This window comes from Protopterus annectens, chromosome 3.part1, assembly GCF_019279795.1.
Source record: "Protopterus annectens isolate FY-2018-M chromosome 3.part1, PAN1.0, whole genome shotgun sequence".
In the NCBI taxonomy this organism is placed as follows: domain Eukaryota; kingdom Metazoa; phylum Chordata; order Ceratodontiformes; family Protopteridae; genus Protopterus; species Protopterus annectens.
This window is the reverse complement of record NC_056732.1, coordinates 508,890,965-508,909,389: the sequence shown is the minus strand read 5'-3', so window position 1 is coordinate 508,909,389 and position 18,425 is coordinate 508,890,965. Positions and strand designations below refer to the sequence as shown.

The window sequence follows — 18,425 nt, the reverse complement described above, 5'->3', positions numbered from 1 at the left end:
CTTTATTATTAAAACTTCAGAGCCTCCCTATAACATAAGAACTAAAAGACTTATGTATTATCCATGAAACTGTTGTTTTAAAGTATTTGAAATGCTATTACATGAAAAAGAAAAATGGAGCAGGAGATACTAAACAGAAGTGTGACTTTGAAATAATAAACAGAAAGCAGAGCTGTTCTGTTGCCCTGCACCTAAAACCACAACCATACTACAGTTTAAAGCTGAATATCCATATTTGTTTTCTAAAACAAAAACATTACTAGAAGATTTTAGACTGATTCAGAACTGTAACCTTATATTGATAGTTTCCCCCACTAGGCCTGCTTAGCAATTAGAAAGTGCTTGCCTCCTAAGTTACATTCTGTTCATGATGGTAAAATGCAGTTCATATCCAGAATATATTTTTGTTATGTTGGCATTACATCAGAAGTAAAAATAAATTCTTAAATATCATAACAAACAAGGTAATATTTCTGTTATTTAATATAGGGTGATGTCCACTGACAGAGGTTAAGTGCTGCCAGATAAATCAGGGTAGAAATACATTGACATCCTGGAAGGTAGAATAAAAGTGTTGAGTGCACTTTGTTACTGAAAATTTCATTATAATTCTCTTGAACTTTACTGTGAGTTGTCATGGGGACTGACATATGGTTGTACACAGAGATAAGAATTACAGAGTTTCAGAGGACTTTTGTGTCATACTATGACACTATGTCCACTTTATGTTGAGGGGTGTATGAATTCTAATTCTAATGAAGAAATAATATATACCAACCAACCTTAAAATAAACCAAAAACAAAACCATCAACATAATTGGATGCTACTTCCCACCTGGCCAAAACATCCCTCAACTAGAAAACCTCCTCAGCTGGTCTACCCACCATCTCCCCCAAGAAACTATCATTTTAGGTGATTTCAGTATTGACTGGCAATCCTGTTCTGGCAACAATCCAACCCATCATATAAACCTTCATGGCTTCACCCAACTAGTCCAGTCACCAACCAGGATAAATAAAAACTCCAGCAAGCACACTATCCTGGATTGGATACTAGTCAGTAAGAGCCCCCAGTCATATATAACAGGCTGCTTATCAGATAGCCTCAGTGATCACTCCCCAACATTCCTACTCAAAAAATACCTATATCAAGCTAAACCTGTCATCTACCATCAAATACGTAAAAACTAAACTTTAACCCACTCACATTCAGCTCATCCCTCAAAGAATGTAACTGGCATCCCCTAAAGTACCTCAGTCTTGATGACGCAGTTGAAGTTTTTAATACTACCTTCCTGAGCATCCTTAATTACCATGCCCCCATAAGACTTTCCAGAATGAAAGCACAACCCTTCCCATGGCTACAGAAAACCACTAAGTCAGAAATGAAAAACAGGGATAAAGCCTGGGAGCTCTGGCGCAAAACCAAAACCCCCTCAACTAGACAGAAATTCCTAGAACTACGCAATCAGGGTTGCCAGATTTCCGACTGGCCAGGTAGGGACTAAAAATAAGGTCTTTCACTGTAAGTGAAGACTAAAAAAAAAAAAAAAAAAAAAGGTCTTCCACGCCATTAGAGTTCCGCATTAAACAGAAGTAGCTCTGTGTTTATTTTTTATTTGATTGGCCCGGGCCAATCAAAAATAAATAAACACAGACCTACTTCTGTTTAATGCGAAACATCGCAGTTCCACATTACACAGAAGTACCTCTGTTTTGCAATGTTTTGATTGGCCCGTATACCGGTATACAGGCCAATCAAAAATCACTAAACACAGAGCTACTTCTGTTTAATGCGGAACATCGCAGTTCCGCATTACACAGAAGTAGCTCTGTTGTATGTTTATTAGATATGGCCGCATACGGCAGACCAATCAAAAATCGCTAAACACAGAGCTTTGTTTAATGTGGAACTTCCGCATTAAACACAAGAAGCTCCGTGTTTAGCGAGTTTTGATTGGCCTGTATGCCGGTATACGGGCCAATCAAAAAAAAAAAAACAAAGCGGAGGCTGCCGGGATTTAAACCGGCAGGGCGGGACTCGGGATCAGGCTGCTGATCTCGGGACAGTCCCGCCCAAATAGGGATGTCTGGCAATCCTGTACGCAATAGAGTTAAAAAGCTAATAAAACAGGACAAATTCCAATGTTACCAGTCTGCCTTGGACTCCTCCCAACACAGCCCCAAACAATTCTGGTCCTCCATAAACTCCATCCTCCACCCAGGTAATGTCAGTACCCCTCCTCCTAACATCCCTCACTCCTCCAAAAATATTGCTACCTCATTCAACACACACTTCACACAAACCATACTGTCACTAGCTAAACAACACAATCCCCCTCCCCTCCAGCCCACACCTTCAACTAGTAATCTCCCCACTGCCTTCTCTTTTTCTCCTGTACCTACCTCCAACATAAAAAACTCTTAACTAAACTTAAGCCCACAAAATTAGCAGCAGACAACCTCCCAAGTGAATACATACAAATCGCAGCTGATGCTCTGGCCTACCCAGTATCCATCTTGATTAACCGATCTCTGTCAGACAGTTATGTTCCCACACTGTGGAAAGTATCACATATAATTCCCCTCCACAAGGGCGGCCCCTCCACAGAACTAACCATTTACTGCCCCATAGTTATTCTCTCTCCACTCTCCAAAATAATAAGAGAGATGCATACATTCTCAGGTCTCAGACTATCTCCTTACTAACAACCTCCTTTCCAATACTCAGCATGGTTTCCGACCAAACCATAGCACCACCACTGCCTTACTCTCCTTTACTAACACTATCCTTCAGCATAAAAACAATGGCTATCTCTCCTCCGCTCCCCTAGACCTATGTAAAGCATTTGACATGGTCCCACACAAACAACTCATCTCTGTCCTCAATAACCTATCCTTCTCTCAATCAGTCACCAACTGGTTTCAGAGTTACCTGTCTGACCCCCAACAATCCGTTGTATAGCAGAATGACATATCTCCCCAACTACCTGTCTCCATAGGGGTTCCCCAAGGATCCATCCTTGGACCCCTACTCTTCTCTGTTTTCACCAATAATCTAGCCTCTGCCACCAAACATGGCATACTCATACAATACGCAGATGACTCAACCATCATCTGCTCAGACCAGTCCCTACCCAAACTGCAAAAAGTCACACAGGAAGCCTTTTCCTCTGTTGAAACTTGGTTATCCGATACCCAATTAATACTCAACCCAAACAAAACAAAACTACTCATCTTCCAACCCACCAAACATACTCAAAACAACTCTCACTTTAACATCACAGCAAAAGACAACACCACTATATACCCAACTGAACACACCAAATTGCTAGGAGTGGAAATAGACAATAAACTAAAATTTGACATTCACATATCCATGACCATAAAAAAGTCCACAAAAGACTAGGAGTGTTATACAGAAATAAGCAACTTCTCACCAAAGCAGCAAAGATTTCAATAGCAAATTCCCACCTTATTTCCACCCTACTTTATGCCTCTCCAATATATGCCAACCTAAGGCAATGCGATCTAAACAAGCTAGAGACCTGCTACAATAAAATCGCCAAATTCGCCACAGGGGCATCCTACCGTAGTCACCACTGTCTCTCACTTGCTGAACTAGGCTGGCTTGAACTCCCTCACCTCCTTCAATGGCATCAATTATCACTCGCCCACAAACTAGTAAACCACCCACTAAATGTCCCATCCCTCCAGAATCTACTCCAACCCTATCGCACCACCAGACCACAAAGATTCAGCAACAAAAATCACTTGCAGATCACTTATATATGGGTTTTGCTAAGTTGGGATGTTTATTAGATGGACAGTACCTAAAAAAGCACTATAGAGGCAGCAAAGGCTTTTGTCAGGATAGAAATCTCACCTGCATCCATCACGTGCTTAGGATGGTCTAACATGCCGCTCTGCATGTCCTTCAGAATTCTGCATCCCAGATCATTCACCTACAACATCATAATCATACTTGTCTTAGGAAAGGGTCTTAAGGGCAATTGTAGTGTCTATGATTCTAGCACTTAAAGGCAACTGACAGTAGCTCTGACCTTGTCTAATCAGGTGAGTAGGGAATCTGTATGTTTAACAATAGAATCACCAATCACTAATATATTTTATCAAAAGCTAGTTTAGGAATTCTTGACTAGGAACAAATTGTAAGTGTGCATGGAGTATGTTGGATGAAGGACTTCTGCTGAGGCCTGTTCTTATAAGACGTAGGAGGACTTTGGCAAAGATTTCTTTATAGCATCAGCATTTGACATTTTTGTGTGTTCTGTTTGAGAATGTGCTAGTTGTTGAGGTGAATGTGTGACTGTAATGCTCACTTCCTTATGCCATATCCTAGGTGAGTGACAGTAGAAGGATGAGTTCAAGTTTGCTGCCCCTTCATATTGTCCAGTGCTTTGAGTAAGTGTCCAGTGAGCTAAGGGTGGCTGGGGCAGTACAAACAGAACAGTATCAGTGGTACCAACAGAGGAATAGACAGAACATTGTTGCAACCACTGCAGCTGGAAACAAATCAAGCAGCCAAGCGACACTAAGTGTAAGCTAATGTTGCCCTGGATGTAATTGAGCCACCTGTCAATTAAGACAATAGATGATGGTTTGGTAATATTGGTTGTAGGGAAAAAATGAAAAAAAAACACTCGCTATCCACTGTTCAGTTACACAGTGCACAGCAGCACAGAGTGCAGCTTATGTCACAACCACACCATAAATAGCAATTGAACAAAACAAAAGAATAAATCAGAAAACAACTCTGGGAAAGTCATTGGTACCCCAACATTTAGAAAATGGTAAGAATTTACGTAAGAATAATTAGTACAGTTTCCAAGATGCTCTGCACCCACCCCACCCCCACCCCCCATACCTGGCTAAACAAGCTGTTATATCTGAAAAATGCAGTTAACAGTATAAATGCTCCAAAAGAGTATCAGTAATTTAAAATTGCCAAATTAAAATAAAGTGTAATGAATTTGTACTTCCCTGGTGCAAAAGGGCTCAGAAAAATTGTCCAGAGATGTTTTAGCACAAGTAGGTTTGAAATCTATACAAAATCATCCATAGACATATTCCAGCACAACCAGGTTTGAATTCTATACAGATCATCTTACTCAGACTTGCATAGCCAACACAACAGCACTAAATTTAGCCTTAGACAGGGATATATGTCAAACTAAAAACATGACAGCAATTTTTTTCGTAATTTTGTTTCTTACATGTGATCTAAGTTACCACTTTCACTTCTAATTAAATAGATAAACATTCAAAAACTTATATTATGGTGGTAATCATTCACTGACTTTGGGTTGCCACTTAGCCCTGTTTTGCAGGGCAATCCTGATCTGAGTAGTTGTATCCTGGTAAAAAAAAAACATGAAAATCAACAAATCTCTAGACATCACAGGAGAAAAAAATATTTCCTGACTTTCTTCCAAATGTTGCAGAAAGCTATAGTCCATTTAAAACACCTTAATATTATATAAAATAACATAAACAACTAAATCTGTACATCACAAATTCTTTATTTTAGTAATAAAATGGAAAATTATTGGTTGACAGTAGTATGGTTTGCCCTGTAAAATCTCATGTTTCACGAAGAATCTCCCACTTTGGAAAACTGAAAAGGTGACTACCTTACACTTTCTAAAATTATGACAGTTAACCGGTGGCAGAAACAAAAAAATGGCAAAACATGATTTAGTAAAAACTGTATAAATACCACACCGCTTAACCTCTTAGAGCAAGAAATTTGGATAAAGTCATAAATACTGGGGGACAAAGGCTCAAAAATAAAGACACTTTTAAATATTGCTCTTACAAACACAGAAAGTTGATATAATAACAGTGCCTATATTTGCAGCCATTTGTTCCAATTTTGTTTTTGATAGAATAACAGATTTTGCATTCGCATGTATTTTCTGAAGGGTATGAAGTCTGAAAATCAAATGCCTGTCTCAATTCTCAGTGCTTTGCCAATGATTTGCCAGAAAAACAAAATTAAATGAGGAACAGAGCAAAAACATGAGGTAGAAATCTAGACATTCTGTGAAAATCTGTACAGTTGAGAGGTATGCAATACTGATGTTCTACACAAGAGTCTGATTTCAGAAGGCAACATCTTGGAAAATTATGTTCACAAGAGGTGACATTTTATCCTCTCAAAAACTGGTTTGGTCTTTCCCACAAAGTAGAAGAAAGTATACATTTTCTATTATAAGGGAATTCAGAAGCTTTGCAACAACCACAATCAATGTGTGTTATTTAATTTGTCAAAATCATGTAATCCCGAATATCTGAGATACCAAATGCAACTTATTCATCTTAAATCTTATAAAGTATTAGCACGTATGTTTCTGTAGCTCAAGGGTGTTGTCTGTCTTACCAGACATGCTTCATTATTTTCTAAATTATTTGTCAGGTGCCCTAACAATCAACCATTGGTCTCTTATCTCTGAGATTGTAAAACACTGGTACAAAATACTTATCATGAAACTCGTAAGCAGAAAAGTTGTACTTTCAAAACGCATATTACATATGAAATCAGTTGTATCTTCCCTTTAATATTAACTTTCTCAAGTAAACAGCAGTATGATCTAGAAATATAGAAAACACTTTATAATAAATACTTTTAGGAAAGGTGGAAAGTGATTTTCCAAAAAACTTTGCCAAAAATCCTGGCTTGTATCAAAATCCTTCATCCTTTTTTTTTTTGACTTCCTTTGTTCAATGTCTCAGGCATTTGCCTGGAATTACAACAAATTGCTGAAGAAAGTACTGCATTTATTTATATGTTTTCCAAAAGGTTAAATGGAGGCATTACAGACCTTTAAATTATTTGAAGGAATCAGTAAGGCAGGCAGTAAGGAATGTGGAGTTACATATACAAAATTAATAACAAATGGAAAGGAGTGAAATTTGGACAGAGAGCAGTTGAGATAGAGTGCAAGGAATTCATTAATAGAACTATTTAAGGACTTAGTTTTACAGTCATAATGGCTGCTATAAATGTAAACAATTCAAGCAGACATAGGATATATGAAAGATAAGAATGAATGCCCATGACAGCAGCAAAACACTGGATGAAAGAACAGTGCAGAATTATGAAGGCTTGTGCAATTGAAGAACTGCAGTCTTGGGAAAGACTCCAGGAAGTCAGGTAGTTCACGTAAAGTATATGGATATACCAGTTGTGTTTTTTTTTGTTTATATCATATGTATATTTAGCACATCTAATGAGACTCTCTTTTTTTCCTAGATATGGTTGGCATTGGTTGTGAATATAATGGCGCTATATATCGGAATGGACAGTCTTTCCAGCCGAACTGTAAATATAAATGTACCTGTGTAAATGGTGCAATAGGATGTATACCACTGTGCAATGATTCTCAACCTCCCCTTGTCTGGTGCCAGAATCCAAAAAAGATTAAAATGACAGGAATGTGCTGTGAGCAGTGGATCTGTGATAATACAAGAAAAATTCGAAAGACAGCACCACGCCATATTTCTTCTGCAGGTAAGGCTATCCTTCAGGACACTGAACTACTGTGCTGGATGTAATTTGAATACCCAGTTTATGAACTCAGGAGGAGGACTTTTTGTGGTCCTTTTCATGGAGATCTTATTGAAAATGGCTGAAGATTGATTGATTTGATTGATTTCTGTTTGTTAAGCAGGTCAGTGGAATTGTCCAAAGACCTTTTTCAACCATGACACAAAGGCTGATGTTTTGTACAATCAAAGGGAATTTTTTGACTTGATTTCAAGAGGGAGGTTATTTCACTGAGCTGACCAAGTCTGGAAAAGACACATTCACTTGCAGCAGTCTTAATATGGGACCGGTTGAATAATAAATATGGTGTTGTCTTTGCAACTTCTCAAAGAACATGCCTGTTTTTTGATCAATAGTTTTCTTTTTAAACTGCAATTATAGCCCTCTTCTAGGATTTTGTACAGTAAGGTGAAAAACAGATATATGGATCTTTGTGTCACAGGAAACCAGTTAAGAGCCTGAAAAAAGGTTGCAATGATGTGTTTTTAAGTCTGTTAGAGCAAATCTGACAATGTTATTTTCAGTTAATTGTAAACTTTGGGTATTATAGACAGAATGGAAAGCGAGTAATGGCAAACCATATTCCTTTGGAAGATGAGTATTCTTGGTTCTGGATTTGAGTGCAATGGGGAATAGTAGGTGGGAGGGTCTGTAACAGATCTTTAGCTTTATTAATAATGTTCTCTGTATGAGTCGTGAAGATCAGTGATTGATCTAGGATTATGCCCAGATATTTGTACTCTGTATCATGAGGAATAGGATTTCCCTGAGAACTGGTGATGAATGATAATGATGGGCAGTTGGAAGAGAGCAGTATAATGTTTTTTCTGTCTTCGTTTTTGTGGTTAATTAAAAGTTTACTTTGCTCAGCCCAATAGCAGAGTTTTAGAAATAACTGCTAATGTTGGAGTTGCAGAACAGAGGGATATTTATTTGCCTGAAGTAATAGTGTATCATCAGTGTAAAGAATTGGTTCTTGCTTAGGGAGGTCATTTGGAAGACCATTAATGAAAAGAGAAAATAGTAATGTCCTAAAATACTCTTGGAAGGGAACTCTTGTATTTGGGGTCCGAGAATTAGGCAACTGATTGTTGGCATAGACATGGAATGTCCTGCTATCCAGGTAACTTTGGAATCATGAGATAACTTTTTGAACAAAATTTAGTTTGTACAGTTTGGTAAGAAGGAGCTTGTAGTTAACACTTTCAAAGATCTTTGTCATGGCAACAGAAATCCAAAGCTGTAATGAGGCCCTCATTGATGTCTCAGTTAACAATGTCATTTGCTGTTAGTAATGCTGCAGTCATGCAAAAAGTGTTTCTGAGGCCAAGTTGCCTGTCTGGGAGGAAACCATACTTGTTAATATGCTTGAGTAACTGTAAATATTTTTTTAGCCTGAGGACAAAAAGTAGAGAGGAGTCTAAACACCTTGAAAGTTTTGGGTAATGAGACCTTGGGTAGAGTGAAAGTAATTAAATGCTTAAATGATTGAAGTAAGATTCCAGATGTAAGAGATAGGTTATAGAAAAATGTTAAAGGTTTAGTGATTTTATCTTCCACCTTCCTAAGAAGGATAGGGTGAAGGGTGGCATGTTTAGTAGAAGAGAGTTTCACATTCTGTAGCAAGGTTTTGGTTTCCTTTGCAGAAATGGTAGTGAACTGAAATATAGCCACATAGTTGGTCAGAGGGTATAGCTAAGTAAGCTGGTTATTTTGAGATGGTAGGTTAGTGGCATTAGGGTATGAGAAGGTGGTAGTGATATCTTTGATGCCTTTAAATGCTTTGGATGTGTTATAGCTTTGAAAAGAGGCTGTGGAGCATACCTCTCAACTGTACAGATTTTTGCAGAATCTCCAGATTTTGGCCTCATATTTTTGGTCCTTTTTTCATAAAATTGTGGTTTTCTGGAAAATTAGAAGTGGCACATCATTAAAGATTGAAGTTAGAAAATAATGACAGACATTTCAGTTTCAGACTTCATATCCTACAGAAAATTCACACTAATGCAAAACCTGTTATTCTGCCAACTTTCTAAGTTTGTAGGAGCAACATTTAAAATTTGTCCCTATTTTTGGTCCTTTGTTCCACTTTTATTTATGGCTTTGTCCAGATTTCTTGCTCTAAGAGTTTGAGAGGTATGACCATCCTGAAAAAGTGAGAATTATTGTTGGACAGGCTAGCTAGAGTCTTAATTTCTTTCCAAAAGTGTTTTGGATTTTTAGTGGTAGACATGTACTTTTGTCTTAGGTGCATTGTTCTAGCAGCATCCGTAGCTAACCTGGTTTGCTTTCCTTATCCCAGTTATGTGTTATGTTATTGATAAAGATGTTCTTAATGTCTGGTCTATCTCAGCTACTCTGGTGATTTGCAGCCATTTTTGTATGGCATTGTGACTTATTAAAAAAAACTGCAGCTCTTAATAAATGACTCACTACTTAATCTTAAATACTGAGCATGTTAAGAAAAAGCATCCATGTTCAGTATGAGTGACATCCACCAGGATTAAATACTCTGCATCATAAGACGATCAACTGTGCATGGAACTAGTATACATACACCAGAGCTGCAGTTATTCCCGCTTCAGTACTATATCCTCCTTTGATAGTATTTCCTGGGGTTATTCTTTGGTTGTTAATAAGTCCTCATGTGATAGCATTTCCTGCAGTCATTCCTTGGTTGTTAGCATGTCCTCCTGTGATGGTATTTCTTGCAGTTGTCCCTTGTTTGTCAGTTTTTCTTCCTGTGATGGTAATCCCTGTGGTTATTCCTTGCTTGGTAGTATGTTCTCCTGTGATGATATTTCCTGCATTTATTCCTTGTTTGGTAGTATGTCCTTGTCTGTTGGTATTTCCTAAACTGTGACTGTAAATGTTAGCATACCACAAGAACCAAGAAGTTTCAGATGTGGTTGGGTTAATACACTCATACAATCAGCCTGTTTGTCTGCTTTAAGCAGGAAATGTGTTTTTTTCCCCTTGCATTTTCTCCTTTTTTAAATAATTGAAGTTCCTAGATGTGAGCACATTTGTTGTTCTCATCATTTATGTATTTTTCTTTTACTGGCTATACTGAAAGCTGTTTTTTTGTTTTCCTTAATCATGCCTAATGCTTATAATCAAACCAGTATACTTTATTCATACTTGTTTTCATGGTCTTGTACTCTTAAATGGCATTGTATTGTGTCATTGTGTTATTTCTGTTCTGTGTTCGGTGTACTATGAACATCTGGATGGAGGCTGAAATTGGTCCATTGACTTCAGTGCTTTAGTCCAATAAGCAAATTCAAATAAATATCACCACGTTATCTCTGCAATGAACATTTGTACCTGTCTTTCTCTGTCTTCTGTCCGACCAACAGTGTTTTTTAAAACATTGTCTGGGATTCACAAAGATGGAAGATGCAGTCATGACCAGCCCCCCTCTGCTTACCTTGTTTGTGCAAAAGGTCCTATGCTCATTAACAATGAATACCTGAGGGAAACAGCCCAACAACTCAATAAATACTCTTCGCGTGGCTATAGTACAATATGTGAGAAGAGCACTTATTACTATGTCAAGGCCACTGGGAATTGGAAAGAAAAGCAGTAGTCATTCATCACGATTGCACCTCTTTAATGCTCTTCGCGATCCAGTGCATAAGAAGGAAAAGTTATGAGGCAGCCTTAAAGGACAATGAAGCACGTGCGCTGATCTATGTTATGACCAAAATAAAGACTGGAAATGGCAATATAGGAAAGTGATGAAAAGGAGGAATTAAAGAGAGGGTAGAACATAATGTGGAAAAATAGGGAATTAATAGGATGGGGGGGGTGGAGTTTGTTTGAATCAGATGCTCATTTTATAAATATGAAGAGAAAGTAAGTTGGTGAAGGTACTAATGTAAGTAAGAGGATTAGAGTCTGTAGCAAGGGCACACCAACAAACAGAAGATAGTCAAGCTTGACAGAGGATGTACTGACACAATGAGAAAGAGAGAATTCAATAAATAAGGAGACAACAGTTAAACAGGTGAAGGACAGTGGTGATGGGGAGGATAGGACAGTAAGCAGGGTGATCACAGTTACAAAAGGGAGGGAAACACTAGGATGGCAAATAGGATGAGGTGCACAGCTGCTGTTCCTGCCAGTCGCAACCCCATGGGAGATTAACTGCCACCTTGGGCTCCATCACCACTGGGCTCTGGCTCTGATAGTAATGCCAGAGTGGAGCAGGGGTGTGACTCATTGATTTGCCAGAGGAGGGCCTCTAAGTGGCCAATTTGGGGCATGCAGCCACCCATCAAATAAAGCCCACCCCACCATTTCTTCTAGCTGCCACTGGGTGAAATGCCACCTCTAGTATCACTGCTACCTGCAGGAGATGTAGACTCACCTTCCTTAGCAGGTCCAGAGTAAGTGACTACTGTAGGCACTGCAGGGGCTATGGAGCGACAATGGCATCTGGGAACACCAATGCCTGTGGAGTTGGTGGCAATGGCATGCTAGCCACATGGGATGGGGTGACATGCCTGGATGCTACCAGGGGGTCAGTCTGGATACTGCTGAATACAAATGTAAAATAAAAGGATAGAAATTAAATTTAAAAAGAATGTATAAAATGGAAAGGATAGCAAGAAAGAAAGTGTGCAGAGCAAGCACAAATGCATTGAATAAAATGTAGGCAAAAGCATAACCTGAGTCTATGTGCTGCATGTACTATAATGTAATGTTTAAGAAAAAGCCAGACCATTGTAACACTGCTGTGCAACAATACAACCCTTAAGGGCACATGTAGACTGAAAGGCAATACATTCACATGCCAAGCTACATCAGCAGTCTACAAAAAGAATGCACTTAGAAGGGTGTATATCAAAAGTTTAAACACTGATATAAGTTCAAACACCAAAACCTCGAACTTGAAAGTCCAAAGACTGAAAATATCAAAGCCGCGGAACATCAAATTCTTTCCCAGGGAAAGAATTTGTGGGCCGTTTCCGCGGCTTCGCTATTTACTCCACTGTGGTGCGATCTCGGAGTTGGTATATTTAAGTAGGAGGGTGTGGGGGGCACAGCCCCCACATTGGGGGTGTGGGGGCGAAGCCCCCCACATTAGAAATAGTTTGTAGTGTTTGTGTGTTTTGCGTTTTGTACTGGAGCAGTGATTTTTTTTTTTCCCCAGGGAAAAAAATCTCTGTTCTCAGTCTTTGGAGTTTTCAGCTTTCGTGGTTTTGGCTTCAATGTTATCACATTCGAAGTTTTGAGACTTTGATGATATGATATAGACCCCAGTAAGACACATACTAATGGTGTGTCACACATCTTCAGAATGAAAGAGACAGTATGCAGCCTGTTCCAATGTGTACATCTCATTATTTTGGGCACAGTACTTGAAAGACCAATGAAACATCCTGAAGAAATTGTGTGTATGTGAGCAGACGAAATGGACAAGGATTGGATTACAACCCAAAGCCATTAGCATATCCAGTGCATCAGCTCAAGATTCAAGTTGCTATTCTATCTGCACAATCCTACTAAAGGGTGCAGTTAAGCATCCATTAATATCATCAGTCCAGGCAGTTTAATAAAATAGGATTGGTGAAAACTGAATTAGCACTATAGAGACTGAAGTTCTGACATACATTCCTATGAAATGTAGTTCCTATAGTGTTGTAAAGTATAACAAATACAAAAGCCAAGCATGAGTGTTGTCAAAGTAGCCTTCCAAGTGGGAAATGAACCCACTGGCAGCATAACACTAGGAGAACAGTGCCTTAACATGTTGATCTACATAAGCCCACATAGGCATGCAACCAGTGTCATGTATGCAATCAACCATAAAGTTCTCTCATTAAGCATTGAACATGCAGTCTGTGTACCAATATTATATACAGCAAGGGCCAATGCTATTTCATTTTATAATGCCACAAAGGAGGAAATTCAGCAGACATTAATAACTTTAGACCTATAACAATCTTACTTTATCTCCCCTCGCCAAAATACTTGAAAAATCTACTAAAAACAATTGCTAGACTATCTCCTGCAGGAAGAACTCCTATCCCCTACACAACATGGCTACTGCCTCTTCCATAGTACTAGCGCTGCCATTCTAACCTATATAAATACTGACAATAAAGCTAGAGGTAATGACAAACTAGTCTCTTCCTTATTTCTATACTTATCTAAAGTCTGCGATATAGTTTGTCACAGTAAACTTCTACTTCCAGTGTCCTCACTATGTTTCTGTTGGCCCTCCCTTCTGTGGTTCAAAAGCTACCTATCTAATAGGTATCAGTCAGTAAAATGGCACTCCATGCTATCTGTTTACCTCCCAGTCACCACTGGTGTACCACAAGGCTCTATCCTTGGTCCCCTTCTCTTTAACATTTTCACTAACACCCTCTAACAACAGGCCACCCTAATACAATATGCAGATGATTCCACTCTCATTTGTACATCTGACATCACACACCTCAAAAAAATTACTCAAGAAGCTTTAACAGCCACTGAAAATTGACTTAAAACTCATGCTCAACACAAAAAAGACCAAACGACTGCCTTTTTTTTCCACAAATTCTTCTGTCATGAAAAAACAAAATTTAAACTCCTCTTTCAGTAATACAAACATTGAAGTCACTTCTCATAGCAAACCTTTAGGGGTGATAGTGGATGATCTTACATTTGACCTGCATGTACAAAATTGCCTAACAAAAACTCATCAAAAATTAGGATGGTTTACAGAGCCAAAAAACCTTCTCACCAATGCAACTAAAACTACACTTGCCACTACTTATCTCGTCTCCACTTTTCTTTACGGTGCTCCCATACTTATTAACCTCCATGCTTCACAAAAATTAAAACTTGAACAATGCTATAAGAAAGTACCTAAATTTGAAGCACATACCCCTTTCAGAACCCATCACTGTATAGCATCGAAAAGCCTAAATTGGTTAGAACTGCCACATCAACCAACACATACACAACTTTTTACCAACTATAAAATTATCCAGCATCCATCTGCCTGTCCAACACTAAAAAAAAAAACATTCTACCTAACTATGTTCCCAGTTGTTCATTCTGATCCACTGACCAAAAACTCCTGCCCGTCTACTTGTACAAGGTTGCTAAGGCTTGGAACTCCTTACTTGTGTCCATCAGGTCTATACCCTCCCTCCCATCTTTCAAAACCACTCTGAAAGACTTCCTAGCTAAAATTTGCCTCTGATCTTTCTCAAAACCAAGATAAACTATATCCATAAATGTGAGCATGTACCTTTTCATTCCTTATATCTCTTTACTCTCCTTTCTTCACTTACTTCCTTACTACTAATTCTCTTACCTGCCTTTCTCTCTAAGTATACCATGTCTGTTTTTCCCCTTACTTTATATTGCAGTTCCTGTTTGTATTAGACTAACTCACCTTTAATTTCACTACAAACTGTCTAAAGCTTCTCTAAATATTAAATGATTGCCATATACCTTGTATCGATTCTTAACCAATGTTTTTATGTTGTGCCTAATTTGTTCTAATTATTAAAACTGCAGATGTTTTTGTTTTATTTTTGAAGATTGTAAATTATTTTTCTTAAAATGTTTGTAATATTTTGGAGCTTTTCTCCCTGGACCGCCACTGAAAATGGGCTTCTACCCAGTCAGACTTTCCCTGTAATCAAATGTTAATAAATAAATAAATAAATAAAAAGAAATGCTGTATGTGCGCAGTAGCATTTTTCAAAGTAGCAAGTAAATGTCAAATGGCTGAACTATTAGGACAGTAAATACTTCCTAACATACCTGTTACACTTCCATTAAACTATTACCTTAGCATCATAACCACCTTAATATTATATGATAGATCCAAAACAACTGACAGTCAACAACATTCCACTTGTTTGCACAGATAAGATGTAACTACATTCCATGATACTGCCAGAATGTATGGCCAGTCCAGGCAATCATGTGTTCAAAAATAAAGTAGCACTCTGCAACCTATAAGGTGTCAATCCTGCATAAAACTCATATCTAACCTAACAACTGCTGTGCCAACTAACAGGATTGCTAACACCAGTCTCTCTGAGGTGCTCCAGCTTCCTTTTATAAAGCTTTGCACTCTCTGCAGTTTGTAAAGGGTCTGTGGAGATGGAAATGGGAGTGTGTTAAGACATTGCAACCTATTAGAGATAACAGCATAGCATCAGAAGGAGGCTGTCAGTCAGAATTTAGATCATAGAGGTGACATGCTGTGGAGACGATGCTCTTCCTCTATATCCTCTGTCAGGATTACAGTGTCAGGTTCCTTAATAATGGTTACCAAGGATCTCAATATAAGACAAAGGGTCTGGTCCAGCTTGGCACAAGAACTAGCACATGCCACAGGCATACCCCCATAATGGTGAGTAATGCCACCACCATTATAGTGAGCTAAGAAAAAGAAATGCCAACCTTCTGGGCTGATGGAAAGCCAATGTAAGGAAACACCTGTGTACTGTAAGTAAACTGTGACTTACCTCTGCATGCAAAATAGCACCATTTGCCATGGCAAAGAAATTTTTGAAAATTTTTGGTCACACCCATTTTCACTTGTGCCAGCTGTTGCACAATGAGGGCCAGCTCACTTGTACAAACTAAGGTAGAAAAGTCCAGTATAAGTAATGTGTGGTAGTGGATAAACATAGCAGTTTAAAGTGTGAAATATGGCAGCCCAGCTTCTCTGAATATGGTGGTAGTGAACTATGATTTATAGCAACTCCACTCTTGCTATGTGTTGTCTGGAAGTACAGATATCCCCCCAAGAGCCGTGAACTGAAATGCACATATGCACTGCTGCCTGCAGGTGCCCCGTTTGTGCACAGCACAGCAGGGAAGGTAATGGGAAGTTTAAGCAAAGTATGCAATGCAAAAACTGAATGATTCAGAAATATGTGTACATTGGGCCCTCGTATGCATGACCATCAAACCCAAACAGCAAATTACTGCAATATAAACATGAGGCATGCACCTACCTGCAATGTAGTAAATGACTGTACACTATCAGGTACTGACATCCCATTACAGTGTAAGGCACATTCCATTTGTTCTGCTATTGAATTATTAGTGCTCCTTCTTTCCTAAATGCTGTTTGCCAAATCCAGTAGAGAAAAGTATTGCATTCCCAGTTTCCAGTGAACTTTCCCTACTATGCCTATTCTTTATCAGGTGTTGCAGCATAGCCTATCTTCTGTTATCCTATTACTGAGTGTGGATCTATGAAATGGCTTCAGGATGCATGGTCAAATTCTACCTTAAGTAAACAATACAGTTTCATAGTGAAATCTGGACTCATTTTAAGTTGAGGGCAAATCACCCCACATCTCATATGGAAACAGTGTGCTAGTCAACCATGTGTGTGTTTTTATTTATTACTTGTATCACACACACACACACACACACACACACACACACACACATATATATATATATATATAGAGAGAGAGAGAGGGAGGCTTGACAAACTGAGATTGCTGAACCTTGAACTCGGAGAACACTCAGAGGTATCACAACCTCAGACTTTGGGGGTAATTCAGTAAAACCTACACAGAGCTATTCTCTGTGTAGGAATAGTGTTAATGCTCGGACATGGAACATGTCTGTCAAGCGATCCAGAAAACAAGGCTGGGGAGTGCACGAGCTTCCCAGCACTGTGCAGACACAGAAGCAATCATGGAATGCAAATCACCTCATCTGCTGATGAAAACCATGCAAGTGAGGTGATTTTGCTGTCCAGGAAGCAGACAGGCATCTGTGTAGGTGCTGTGTCTGCAGGAAAAATGTATGCGGTTACTAACCATGTACCAAAATGTAAAAATAAAACAGGGGCTGTGACAACTCAAATAAAAGCGTGTTAGGTGCAGTAGGACTAGCTGTGGTGGTGCAACGGTTAGCGTTGTTGCTTCACAGCAAGAGGCTCTCTTGTTCGATTCTCGGCTGGAGTGTCTTCTATGTGGAGTCTACATGTCATCCCCACAAGCAACAGAATGTTAAAAAAACATGCAGGCAAATGCGTGAATGCATGTATGCCTTCTGTGAAGACTGAGCACTGGGCTGACAACTCAACACTGTTAAAATCCACTGCCAATCATAAGCAGACTAAACCGAGAAAAGCCGAAAGACTTTTATTAGGTGCAGTAGGCATGCAAATGGCCAAAACTTTGGCCATTGACATTTAAAAGTGATGCAATTAATAAAAAATTTAAACTTTTTTTTATCACATATGTCATGTTTAAGCGGTATGCAGTGACATGCAAACATAGTAGGTTGCAAAAAAAAATTAAAATAGTAAAATACGATGTTTAAAGCTACATTAAAGTTTCCCATTATACTGGCCAGCTTGCAGACTCATATAATGGCAGTGTTATAGTGGTTGCTAAGGACATAGGGTCTGGTGTAGTGCAGTATCTAGGGTATATGCAATTAGGTGTTTGTAAATGAGCTAAGTTTATTATATAGCAAATGAGCCACTGTGTCCACAGGTACTAACTGTGTAAGGGCTAGAACCATAGTAGTGTAGGCAGAAGAGACAGCTGACATGAAAAGGGTGTGTGTCATGGTTTGTGTAAGCACATTTGAGCTCAGCAGCTCCTGTTTGCACTCAGCTAAGCGGGGGGGATATCTGAGGCTGCTAAGCTGTGCTTAGCTGGTTAAAGAAAAGCTAAGCATGCTCATTTACAGGGGAGGGCCCTTTCTTCTCAGCAGCTAGCTCCACAGGTTTGCATGGAGTGCCACTGGGCTTAGAAGTGGGGGAAATTGGAAAAAAAAAGTAAAAGGAAATAGCTTAGAAAAGCCAATCAACTATAAATGACTAATAAGCCCTCTGCCACTCATGGTGGCCCTTCAAACCCCT

The 18,425-nt window shown here is 38.9% G+C and overlaps 1 protein-coding gene across 2 annotated transcripts in view; it reads left to right on the top strand.

The window, feature by feature from the left end:
* CCN4 (cellular communication network factor 4) overlaps window positions 1–18,425 on the top strand; it is a 442,762-nt gene that overhangs the window by 349,449 nt on the left and 74,888 nt on the right. For both annotated transcript variants that reach the window (XM_044066943.1, XM_044066942.1), the window contains exon 3: window positions 7,277–7,534. In XM_044066943.1, coding sequence (XP_043922878.1) covers window positions 7,277–7,534 — 258 coding nt within the window. The remainder of the gene's footprint in view (window positions 1–7,276; window positions 7,535–18,425) is intronic.